Source organism: Lactuca serriola, chromosome 4 (assembly GCF_051521515.1).
Source record: "Lactuca serriola cultivar US96UC23 chromosome 4, Lser_US96UC23_V15, whole genome shotgun sequence".
NCBI lineage: Eukaryota > Viridiplantae > Streptophyta > Magnoliopsida > Asterales > Asteraceae > Lactuca > Lactuca serriola.
In genome coordinates, this window is record NC_136411.1 from 349285127 (window position 1) to 349298510 (window position 13384).

General features: G+C 35.4%; 1 protein-coding gene across 2 annotated transcripts; it reads right to left on the minus strand.

The window, feature by feature from the left end:
* Positions 1-10846: 10846 nt before the first annotated feature.
* Positions 10847-12994, minus strand: LOC145097557 (cyclin-D3-3-like). Of its 2 annotated transcripts, none has more exons than XM_079035125.1 (4): positions 12120-12994; positions 11795-12023; positions 11566-11696; positions 10847-11484 (listed from the first exon to the last, which is right to left on the minus strand). In XM_079035125.1, exons 1-4 carry the CDS (start codon positions 12597-12599, stop codon positions 11191-11193), a joined length of 1134 nt encoding a protein of 377 aa, XP_078891251.1. In that variant the 5' UTR covers positions 12600-12994; the 3' UTR covers positions 10847-11190. The 2 variants fall into 2 exon arrangements, with proteins under 2 accessions (XP_078891251.1, XP_078891252.1); XM_079035126.1 differs by having other exon boundaries at positions 11795-11999; positions 12120-12992.
* Positions 12995-13384: the final 390 nt, after the last annotated feature.

The window sequence follows — 13384 nt, forward strand, 5'->3', positions numbered from 1 at the left end:
CCGCATCAATATTCACCCCAAGTCCTCCTCCTAGGATCCCAAGCCCCAAGTACTCTACTCTCTCTATACATAGTCTACTCTCTAGCAGATCTCTCATAAGCTCCTCGCTGCTATCTATTCACTCTCAAGCATCTCCTAGCAGCAAAATCCCTAGGCTAAGGCATCACAAATCAGGCCACTCTAGTCCTAATAAGAATACCTAGCCTACTCTACCATGCATATCATATCATAACATATCTCATAACTCATAATGTAAGGTTATTTTGGCAAACCACCGTTCGGGCGCTGGCTGATCGTACACACTGCTCTGCTCTGCTCTTTCAAAAACTTTTTACTCTTGAGAAAATTTTTGGGAATTTATTTTGAAAATCTCTCAAATCCTTAGTTTGAGTTCAGATACGCCCGAAGGTGCACCCGAATCCCTCGAACCAAGGCTCTGATACCAACTTGTAACCCCCAAATTTTCAAAACAATTTTTACAATTTCCAAAAACATACTTTCATTCATATATATTATAAAACTTTCATTATATCATATAACAACCAAAGAAACACAACCCAAGATCATAATGCATAAAAACTCCTCGTGTGTGTATTGATCATGTCGGCGCCTTCCCGCGATCCTCACTGGTACCTGAAACACATAACACAACACTGTAAGCATAAATGCTTAGTGAGTTCCCCAAAATACCACACACAACACATATTAGCCACTCGAGGCTATAACTCTGTTTGACCCTCTAGTCAATGTATCTCAGTGGGACCCTCCAGTCCCATAACTCTGTGGACTCTCTAGCCCTAACTCTGTGGACCTTCCGGTCCTAACTCTGTAAACTTTGTAACGTACATAGCATAAATCACATAGAAATCACATCTTGCAAAAACATACAAATTACTCTGTCACATAACTCTAATTACCACTCTAGGTAAAGTATTGTGAGAAGACTCACCTCGGGTAACTCGGTAATCTCCAACTCTGTAAAAATTCGGTCTAGCCTCCGCCTAATCAAATGAAATAAACACTCTAAATCAATACATCTATCAAGGCTAGACTAATCCCTCTCTTAGTATTCTCAAAAGGGTAAAATACCATTTTACCCCTTCTCATGGCTCAAAGACCCTAAAGTTGACAAAACCCTTAAATTCAAAAAAAAGTCAACTCTCCAGGTTACGATGCGCGTACAAAACATGTACGTTAGGCGTACCCGACGTCCTCACAGAAACGGGGTGCGTGACCCCTTACGCCGCACGTACTAGGATTACGTCCCGCGTAACTCCCAGTTTCAGACTCTAAGCTCTTGAGGTTTTAAACAGTTAAGATCCACGTCTAACTTCTAGATCTGACCATTTCTAAGCCTCTTAATCTATAAAGTTGGTGACTTTAATCCTTTGCATGGCTCGATAAGTCACTAAGACCCATAACATTCCATTTCCCAACTCTAGAAAGCTCATAATTCAAGCATGACCTCATAACAACGACCAAGAAGGAATTTGTAACACCCCAAATTCCAGAGGTGTTGTTGAAGGGCTTAAATTGCAAATTAAGGAAAAGGACTCGACGAGTAGGCATGCTTATTCGCCGAGTCGGAGTGGGATTTGTCGCGGGTTTAAGTGGCCAACTCGCCGAGTCGACAGCTTGTACTCAACGAGTTGGTGCTGAAGGGAGAAAACCCTAATCCTGAGGGTTGTGCCTTATATAAAGCACATTATAAACCACCCTCAGCCTCTTTGCTACCCTTTGAGATCCAGAAGCCCTAATTTCGTTTGTGAGAAGACTTGGAAGCAATTTAGTGTGATTTGTGAAGGAATCTTGAAGATCAAGAAGCTTGGATCAAGGAGACTTGAAGAGATCCAGATTATACTTCAATGGGAGATCATTTTGGAGGTAAGGAATCATTATCCTTGGCCTTCTCCTTTCTAGTTCCATTTTCATGGAGTTTTAGGGTTTGGTTGGAGAAATATTGATGAGATCTTGAAGCATGAGTTAGATCTGGAGTTGAAACTCCAGATCTGAGTTCTATATGGATCATTGATGCATAAAGCCTTTCTAGTTGTTATGTAAAAGCCCTTCCCCAAGAGTTAAGTCCCTTTCTATCTTGCTTTTTGGTATTTTGGGGCAAGAAGCACGTAAAGGTGGCAACTTTATGTTGCTAATGGATTCTAGAGACCCAGATCTATTGTTTGGAGCAAAGGAGTAGCTCGATGACTCGATATTATGAGAATGCATGTATAGACTCGGCGAGTCTGGGAGATGACTCGGCGAGTCGGCCTAGAGATCAGACATTTAGTCGCGTAGTAACTCGACGAGTCGCATGGGCGACTCGGTGAGTCTTATGATGATGAGCTTGGACTCGACGAGTTGGAAGAACAACTCGGCGAATCTATTGAAGATTGTAGTGAACTCGGCGAGTCTGTTCTTGGACTTAGCGAGTCTGCTCGTAGAACCTAACCTCTTTCAGTTAAAGCCTTGGATTAGTGATTCGGTTGGGGACTCGGTTAGTTGGTCAGGATGGAACTCAGAGATCGTTGGACTCGACGAGTCTTGGGGCGACTCGGCGAATTAAGTCGTGCTATGAGAGTTTTCTGGATATGAGAACTCGGTGAGTCGACGGGTTGACTCGGCGAGTAGAGTTAATCAGGAAGGTTGACTTTGATTGAGAACTTTGACTTTGACCTTCAGGGGTATTATGGTAATTTGGATATTTATGTCAATGGTTATTGACGGATATAGGTATTGGAGTTTGAGGCGGTGCTTTGGGATTGTGCTCTTGTGATTCGGTTCGGCAGTTGCAAGGTGAGTTATCCTCACTATACTAAGGGGTCTAAGGTACCAAGGCCGGCCCATTGGATTTGACATCCTGGTAGTTATTGATATGTTGAGTTGAGTTAGTGACGAATGCCAGTTGATATGCTAGTCAGGTAGATCTGTAGGACTACCTGTGATACTGTATGATTATGTGTATGTGCATTAGTCATCATACATGTCGACATGTTATGTGGGATGGGTTGTGGTTGTACTGCTCCGTGCGGTAGCCAACAAACCCTAGAGTATTCCAGATATGAGCTGAGGGCCTGGTACGCATTCCAGACTCATACTGAGGACTCGGGAGCATTCTAGATACGAGCTGAGGGCCCGGTAGGCATTACAGACTCGTACTGAGGGCTCGATGGCATTCCAGATACGAGCTGAGGGCCCGGTAGGCATTCCAGACTCGTACTGAGGGCCCAGGGGGTAGTCCAGCTTGAAGAGCTGTGGACCCAGTGCATGTTGTTCTGTTCAGTTTGTAATGTTATGATATTGTTGATATCGTTATGTGGACTGTATGTGTATCGGTATTTTGAGGGTAACTCACTAAGCTTTCAGGCTTACAGTTTCAGTTTATTGTTTCAGGTACTTCAGGGGATCGTGGCAAGGCAAAGGCGTGATCGTACAGCTCCTCACTTTTTATGACTTTGTTTCTGGAATACTCTGATATGATATATTTTAAAACAAGTTTGTAACGGTTAATGGATTTGAAATGTTTTTAAAAGTTTAAATTGGCTTGAATTTTTGGGTGTTACATAATTTTTATGGATCTATAACCCAAATATCACTAAAATGGAACGGATCTAGGTCCATGTGGTACATTACACTCATAAAGTCTCCACCTTTGGGACTTTTAACCCTGTAAATGGTCCATGCAACATCAAACCAAATAAAGAGGAAAGTTTTGAACTTTATACCTCTAGATGAAGCTCCTTTCTCTGAAGATCTCAAATCCAAACTTGCACTTCAATCCCTAGCCTCCACAAGCTCTTCTTCTTCTTCTTCTTCATTAACACACCAAGACACTTTTAGCTCCAAAACACACACACTCAAGCTAAGGACGATGGAAGGCTCTCTCTTAGGGTTTCACTCTCTAATATGTAGGATGAGAAATGAGCCTTAGCATCCTTTAAATAGCGCACAAGCCAAACATTTAGGGTTTGCATCTGGACCCGTTACGCCCAGCGTAACCCTGGGTAGACCTAGTGTACCCAGGCGAGTCTGCATCCAAATTAAGTGTATGAGTACGCGCAGCGTACTCCCCAGTACGCCCAACGTACTCATTAGCTACAAGAACTCTCTCAAGGGACCAATCTTGACAACTTGACAAAATGGAAGGGTTAAATAGCTTTACCTGAATTTCTGGATGTTACATTTTTCGTGCTCTTGAAATACGCCAATCACATAAAAACCATTAGGAGATCATAATCTGGTTTTTGGTGATATAAGATCTCGTAGGGTGTTTTGTTTTCTATCACTTCCGAGGGTAGTCGATTACTTAAGTAAGTAGTCGTTAATATGCATTGTCCCCAAAATTTCGTTGGTACGTTTGCATTAAACCTTAAAGCACGTACCGTCTCGAGTAGATGTCTATGTTTTCGTTCCAAAACCCTATTTTGTTGAGGGGTATGTGGAGAAGTTGTCTAGAAAGTCATCCCTTAATCAACATAAAACTCAAGCATGCGGTTTGATGTGAATTCTCCACCATTCTCACACCTAAGTCTCTTGATGCTCTTTTCAAACTATGCTTTTACCCATTTATGAAAATCAATTAAATGACGACCACATCATTTTTATGTTTAAAGAGGAAAACCCAAACAGCCCTACTATAATCATCTACAACGGTAAGAAAATAATTCGCACGTGAAGTCGAAAGAGTACGATATGGACCCCAAATATCACAATGTATTAACTGAAAACAATCATGTGTTTTAATAGAACCAACAGGAAAAGGTAACCTTGTGTGTTTAGCTTTGGAACAAGAATCACAAAGCCAATCTTTATTTTTAACATAAGCATTCTTAAGAAAATCAGTGTGAGAAAGTCTTGATTTTGAAGCATGACCTGGACGTTTGTGCCATACATCAACGCTCGGAATCATAGCTTGTATTTTATTCTCATTCATCCTCATCCATTATAGACCATCTTGACACTCGCCCGATCCAATCAATGTCCTCGAAATTAAGTTCCACATAACAAAGAATTTCGTAGAAAATGTCACTGCACAATGGAGATCCCTTGATAATTTACTAACAGATAGAAGATTTCAATTAAATTTAGGAACATGTAAGACTCCTTTTATCTTAATTCCACTTTTAAAGGGTGTGGTCTCCTTTTCCTTCAACAACAATCCTTTCACCATTTGGTATAATAACAGGAGTTTCATGAGGACCACTAGTTTTATTTTCAAGGACCAAAGTTTTGTGAGTGATGTGATTTGTTGTACTTGTTGTTGGATTATGTGTCTAAGCCCATAACTATATTTGGTATGTACTTGACCCGATTGTAGCATGGTCCTTTTGGGTTTCCTTCACCAAAACAGCTTGACTGGATGAATAATGGAGAAAGAGGATAAATGTGATTTATTAATATATTATGTGAATAATACATTAAAAGAGAAATCATATTATTTAATTAATATTGGTCAAGAATTAATTTTGCGGTCAAAAGAGGTTAATTGAAATAAGGGGAATGATATTGTAATTATAAGATAATTGCAATATGAGCTGAGGAACCCTAAGGAGAGGGGTGGACGAAATCCTTGTGGAAGCCCACTAGATTTCCTCCATGATAAGGATTCTGGAAGATTCCTATGGACTGCTTAGGGCTTAAGCAACCAGATTAGGTATTTGACTGAAACCCTAATTCCTTAACTATATAAGGAACCCCATGGCATCCCAAAATCGGCCACTTGAAACTTTAGAAGAATCACCAGCTGATTTTGAGCCTCCTCCTCCTCTCTCTCTAACATTCTCCAATTGCTCTTGGTGTTTGTAATCGATTAGAGGTATTATACTTGTGATACTAAGCTCTCAAAGGCAAGGATCTTCAAACTACAACTGAAAGGTATTATTCTTACTTGTTTCATTATGATGATTTTGATTATATTATAGATTAGGGTTTACAAGCTTTGGATGATTATTGCATGTACAATTAGAAAAACCTAGATCCAAAGCTTTAGGGTTTGCATGTGCACCATAGGATTGTTGTTTTGCTCAAAACCCATCACCTATGTCAATGATCCAATTACCTTTCTCATAAAAGTTACTTGTTGGGTGCACAGCAGGTACAGTGGATGCCACATTGGCAACAAATGGAGAATCTCCCTTCTCCTTTTCAGTGAAGAAATTCAGAAATTGTTGGTATTCCTCGTTGGTTAGCCTCTGTAAAGGACTCGCTTCTGATTCAACACAAGCAGCTTTGGGCTTCGTCTTTTCCCGCTTTGTACCCTTTCCTTGCCACCAGTCAGGATATCCAATGCGTTTGAAGCATCCCTCCCGATTATGACCATCCATCCCACATAAATTGTAATGTTCAACTTGGTCGCCAAAGCTTCACTTCCCTTCCTTTTGATTACCTCGTTTTGATGGAATGAAAGCCTAAAAGATTGTTGTATCGACAACAGGTCTCTTCCCAATCACTATGGTCCTTTGTTGTTCATCTTCTGACACAAGAGGATATGATATGTCAATAGTTGGTATGGGGTTCATGGCCAAGATTTGTGTTCTAATGGTGGAAAATTCATTATCTAGTCCCAGTAAAAACTCAGAGTTTTTCTTTGTCCTTCAATTCAACTGGCTTTCTTCCAATTTCACAGGAGCAATTTCCACGAGAGCATCTTGAAGTGGAAAGAGCAGATTCAGGCTCATCCCACAATACACGAAGCTTCGTGTAGTATGTGGAGACATAACTTCCATCTTGTCGTGTCGTTGTAAAGGTTTGTTTGATTTCATATGCTCTTGGAGCATTATGTTTTCCAAATCTTTCCTTTAAATCCTTTCACATCTCTTCTGCTGTGCTAGCGTATTTAACGGTATTTCTTATCTCCTTCTCCATGGTTGTGTTCAACCATCCTTTTATCATCGCATCATACCTCATCCAGATCATGTATTCCGCAGCGGTAGGGTCAGGCTTCTTAATGGTTCCGTCTATAAAGTTGGTCTTGTTTTTGGCAAAAAGAAAATTGATCATCTCTTGAGACCAATCAACATAGTTGCTATCGGTGAAGGCTTCACTTACGTGCATATGTCAGGGATAATCAGAAGCATGGATGTAGTATGGTGAGTTGTGATCTGGAATGACCTTGGCCGGTCATGGTGAATGAAGGTTTTCTGATTTAGGGTTTTATTTTGCTTGCTTTGATACCATAAAGAATTGATAGAACAGAATTCTATATTTTCTCATTAACCACGATCAAAATATATACATGATATACATCAGGAAAGGAAAATATAACAGATAAGACGAAACTAAGGAAAACAAATATATAAACAAATATACAGGAGACAATCAAGGAATCCATTAGTTATACAATAAGATTGAGGTTAAGTATTTGATTAAAATTGCGTATTCAATTTAATCTAGATCTGATATGATAAATGCATGGGCAGAATTTATGAATCCTGTATTAAGAACAATTTGTTAATTTAATTTAATTTGTTTTTGTTTGTAAAAGTCTAGTTCCAGTCTTATTAAATGCTACAGAAATAACTTATTTAGTTTATCGAGTACAGTTCTATAGTTATATTCAATTCATTCTCATCATGTTCAGTATGCCAAGTATGCCAACTTGATTTTACTTGTATAATATCTAATAAATCATATTGATTGATATCTTGGTGCAAATTTACAAAATATATGATGAAATCAGCGATGATATATATTTAGTTTTTTCTAATCATATAAATACAACTTTGAAAATCATTTTAATATAATACTTTATTTTAACATTTATTTACTAAAAGACTATTATAAATCAATCTTCAATATTCAAACTTTTTTTTTAGTTTTTTCTAATTTTTTTTAACTATCTCCCATCTATATATAATTACAATAATTAAAAAACATAAAAATATTATATGATAACTAAGGTCTTTTCTTAATATTTGATGTTTTTATCATTTTGATTATTTTGACAAATGTGTTTTTAAATATATTTCTACAAAATATATTTAGATTTTATATATTTAATAAAAAAATATTAACTACACGAAAAATAATAAATATTAAATGTGTAAATATAATCACCATACAAAATGAATTGTTATTACATATAAGAGGTTAAATATAATTAATAAATAAAAGAAATAACTTAAAAAACATGATTTTCCAATAATAATAAAAAAAACTTCAATTGGTTTTATATATAATACAAAAAAAATGTCTACAACAACTCACCTCTGTATATGCACTATAAAAAGAATTTGAGTTGGGTCTTTTACAAATAAAAATCAAACCTTGCAAACAAAAAGAAGCCAGAACAACTTTTTTTGCACAAAGTACAAGTCATCTTAGTGGCTTGTGTTTTGATAAACCAAACTAAAAAGTAAAAAATATGGAATTGTAGATAGAGATATGTGAATTATATTCCTTCTTTCACATATACACACAAAAACAAAAGGCATGATAAGAATCTGATGTGCGTATGCCACTGCAAATTTGGTCCCAAATATACGTGTATTCAAACTTTTGTTTCTTTCTCTGACAAAAAGAAAAATCAAAGAGCAACAAATGGACTTATTTGTATGATTCAGTTTCCTTTCTCTTTGACTAGAAGCAAAAGATAGTAATAAAATTTCAAGAAAATTCATTCATAAATCTTGAACCATTGAGATGCTAAATATCTAGTTTGAATGTTAAAGTTTGGGGTTTCTCTTAACCAGAAAAGGGTTTAAGAAGTTCAAGAAAATTCATTCGTAAACCTTGAATATTTAAGATGATGTCTAATTTTCATGTTTTCAATTATAAATATTGGATCTTAGTTGCCATGTTTTCATTCATAAATCTTGAATCTTTAAGATGTTGAGTGTTTAATTTTTCATGTTTTCATTCATATATATCGAATCATTAAGATGATAAATTTTTAACTTTGGTGTTTTCATTCATAAATCTTGAATCTTTAAGAGGATGAGTGTCGATTTTTTCTATTTTTTTATTCATAAATAATGAATCTTTAAGATAATAAATGTCTAATTTTCATGTTTTCATTCATAAATCTTGAATCTTTAAGATGATGAATGTTCAGTTTTCTATCGTTTATTCTTAAATCATGAATCTTTTTAGATAATAATTGTCTAATTTTTTCATGTTTTAATTAAATCTTGAATCTTTAAGACGATGAGTGTCCAATTTTTCTCATTTTTATTAAAAAATCTTGAAACTTTAAGATAATAATCGACTAATTCTTATGTTTTAATTCTTAAATATCAAATCATTAACAGGATAATGTCTAATTTTCATGTTTTCATACATAAATATTGAATCTTTAAGATAACAATTGACCAATTTTCAGATTTCAGTCTGCTTTCTCTTTGATCATAAAGAAATAACGAAACAATAAAAAGGGTTTTCAAAAAACAAAAATTCAAGAAACTTAATTCATAAATCTTGAATCTTTGACATAGTAACCCTCTAAATCATATGTTTCGGTTTGCTTTCTCATGGATCAGAAACCAAGGATAAAACAGTAAAAAAGGTTAAACTCATTCACAAAAACCAAAATCTTTAAAATTATTTTACCAAGAAAACAACAAAAAGGTAACAGAAAGTGAATTCCCACCAAGATTTTTTTACTTTGAGGGAGTGAATAATGAAAAAGTTGACCAAGTCAAACATTGACATGAGAGGAGGAAGAGAGCACTCATCATATATCATTCCAAAATTATTTGGTGGGCCCAATTAAGTACTCCGAAATCTCTCTTTCACCTCAAAATTATTATCATATGAAATTATTGTTGTTTTACAACTAATGTCAAACCATAAATTAAACAACCTTAAAGTAGAGAAAAGCATTGGGTATAATGAATAGGAAGCGTCCTTTGGGACAAAGACTACCCCACTAACTCAATAGGTTCCCCATATCTTTTCTTTTCAAGTCAAATACTCCCAAACATTCATACCACTCTTTACTTTTGATCTTTTGAAGATTTTCTCTTACATTGTCCTCAATCATAAAATTGTTTTTTCCTAGAAATTATTTAAATGGTTTTCTTCGATTTACCAAAATATTCATGTTATGGTTGGTATATTAAGAATCTTGAAAATCTAATCCTTTTGAATCATAAACTAAGACGTTTACTCTTATGTCAGCTAACCAGTTGTTTTACTGCGTACCTGATTTATATCTCATATAATATTGCTCTATTAGGGTTAGATTACTAAATTTCTTTTGTATAACTTAAGTTCAAGAAAAATAATAATCGACAAAAATAATCAAAATCTTATCTTCAAGAAGTTATTTCATCTTGTTAATAATGTAATCATTCTAAACTAAGATGTTTACTCTCATGTTTGAATCGTTGTTTACCTGATTTATATCTTATATGATGCTTTTAAAACTGGACAATATATGTAAGTTTAAGGGTTGCAAGAATAATAATTTTTGTTAACCTGATTTATATCTTATATGATGTTTTTAAAACTGGACAGTACGTGCCAATTTAAGGGTTGCAGGAATAATAACTCTTTTTTTTCTTCGGACACTAAGAGTGTTAGTTCAAGAAAGATAAAAGTCTGACAAACAAGAACCAAAATTCAATCTTCAAGATCACAAAACACTTTTCTTGATTTTGTTAATTATGTGGATACATGACATAATTTATAAATACATTAAGTATCTTGAAACTTTAATCCTTAATTAAAAAAGAAAAATTACAAGGCCTTAGTTCAAGAAACTATAAAGTCAAACAAACAAGAACATATACCCTTTTGTTAGCATGTTGAGAATATATAAATATATATATTGGTATGTATGTATTTATGATCCTACCCACCTGTAACTTATTGAATTATAATATTCAACAAGTTGCATGATTCAAAGATATAACATGAAAAGTATGCATTGCATTAATAACAAATAGACAATTCTGCCCTTACACAGAAAGTACTGAATGCCCAGATTAAAATGTAGCAAATTTAAGAGAAAGCAACACAAATTTCTCGATTTAATGTGACTCCACATTTCTAAAATCAAACATATGTTTGTTCATACTTCATACTTCATAGTTGAAGCAAATGTAGAATATATGTTTTCCATCACATGGGTTTGACCAGAAACATAGTTATAATAATAAAATTAAATATCCAAGATGAGATTGTAAAAGATTAAAATAGTAAAATAGTAAATACCATACTTCAAAGATTGCAGATTAATTGGGAATTGGAAGTTCAATGATTGTTGCTAAGAACACTGATGGAAACACGGTTGACTGGAGTCAATCTCATTTGCTGCTCTTGAACTCGATTCTTCTTTAATGGAGCTTCTGGTGACGATGAAACTGATGATCCAATCATCCATGAATTGTTAGAATTATCGCTGCTAAAATACGCATCAAATACACCACTTGGACTTCCTGGAACTGATGAGTATTTTCGTTTGTGAGTTTGGGAGAAGATTGTTCCATGATTGTTTGATGATATCGATACCTCCGTGATGAATTTAGAACAATCATCGATGTTTTCCTGTTATTATTTATGGAAATTAGGATATGCATTCATGTGAAAAGGGTTTTGAATTAGTAAATGAAGAACAACGTCGCATACCTTGCTGATTTTGAGAAGATTCAGAAGCTGATTTTGGTAATCCGATGCGTTATCAGGCTCAATCTCCTTGCTAACAATGCACATTATAGCAGCGGACATTACAGATGGAAGAAACCCTAGAAATCTTGCATCTGCATTGGTTGTTAGAATTTAGAAAGATTGACGACTTTGGTTGAGAAAAAATGGAAGAATTTTCGTGAAATTGAGATTGAATTTGGGAGGTTACTACCATTGACGACTGAGAGAAGAATCCGCTCACACCTACGAAGGAACTCGTAATGTAGATTATGAGTCGTTAAATTAAGTCGACGCATGATGTAATCAAAGAATGCGAGAGGGGTTACAGGATTCATCTTCCAATCAAGAGAAGATAACACCAAAAGTTCCATCTTCATGATTGTTTTGGATTCAAACACAAATTTTGTTCCATCCATCTGAAAGAAGAAACAAGAAATCGCCTAATTTCACATCAGTCAGACTAGATAACATCGAAAGCATTTTCACAAACACTTGGAATGCAGGTTAATTACATTAAAGGTATAAACAATGCTTACCTGCAAATCCATGAGAAGAGGGGCTTGGATCTCTTCAACTTTAGAAGCTACAGAAAGGCAAGCGACAGCAACTAACTGATTCATCCATGGCTTATCCCTTTGGAAAGAAGTGCTAATCAAGAACCTATCGAAGTAATTAACAGCCAAAATCGTCGTCAAAGCAACAAACCCGTAATGGGTACTGATTCTAATCATCCAATCGACAGATTCCTTTCGCAAAACCATTAACGACTCATCGCAGATCAAATGGGTAGTTTTCTCTTTGGATAAAAGAGTAGAAAGCTCATCTTCTTCCCACAAAAGCCCCTGTTGAAAATGAGTAAAGTTTGGATCTTTTTCCTTCACGATTTCATTTTCGTGCTCTGATGAACCAAACCCATATCCAAAATCGAAATCGTTTTCTTGTTCGTCACACAAAAGGGCATCATCAATAGCAAAGATAGGGTTTTGGGGACACACATTTTGCTGTTTTGACACCATACTCTTCTTCTTGTGAGAAGAAGATATAAGAGGCTCTATTCATTATCTTCAAGAAGACATGAAGATGAAGATGAAGCAGAAGAGTGTCTGTAACATATCTTCGTGTTTGTTGTCACAATCTCCTTCTCTCTCTCTAGACAAGTCTCTCTGCAATTTTAGAGAGAGAAACCCAAAATCAGTAAGCAAAGAGAGGGGAATTTTGATTTATCTGAAAGAGCTTTCACGCTTGTCCTCCTTTCTTTATTCTTGCTATCACACACTCATCACCCACTCTCTGTTAATTTACATATTTCATTTGATTAACGAAGGGTTTCTTTAAAGAATTTAGGGGTTGTTTGGCTCTCGAGAATTGATGTAATGGCAGCATCCAATCGTATATACCGGGTGTGATTGATGTGTGTGTATGGTAGGATTTTATAGGTTTATTTTGGTATTCTGTCCCTATTCTCTATATGGTTTTTGCATTTTAGTCTTGTAGTTTTCTCGTTCTTCACAAAATGACCCTTTAAAACCAATTTAGTTTTGTGTTGAACCTTATAGTAAAATTTACTAGGAAACGAATATCGATAAAAATAGTATGTTTGAAATTAAACCATTTCTTTTAGGATGATAGCATGAATTAAATATGTGAATCACAAACAAATCTTTTTTATATATTAATAGGTATTTCTTGGAATAAGTGAATTATATTAAAAGAAAATTTTAGTTGGTTCCAATGATATTACAAAACATGGTAGTTATAAAATCATGCGGAGTAGTAGTTTAACATCATCCATAAGGATGAT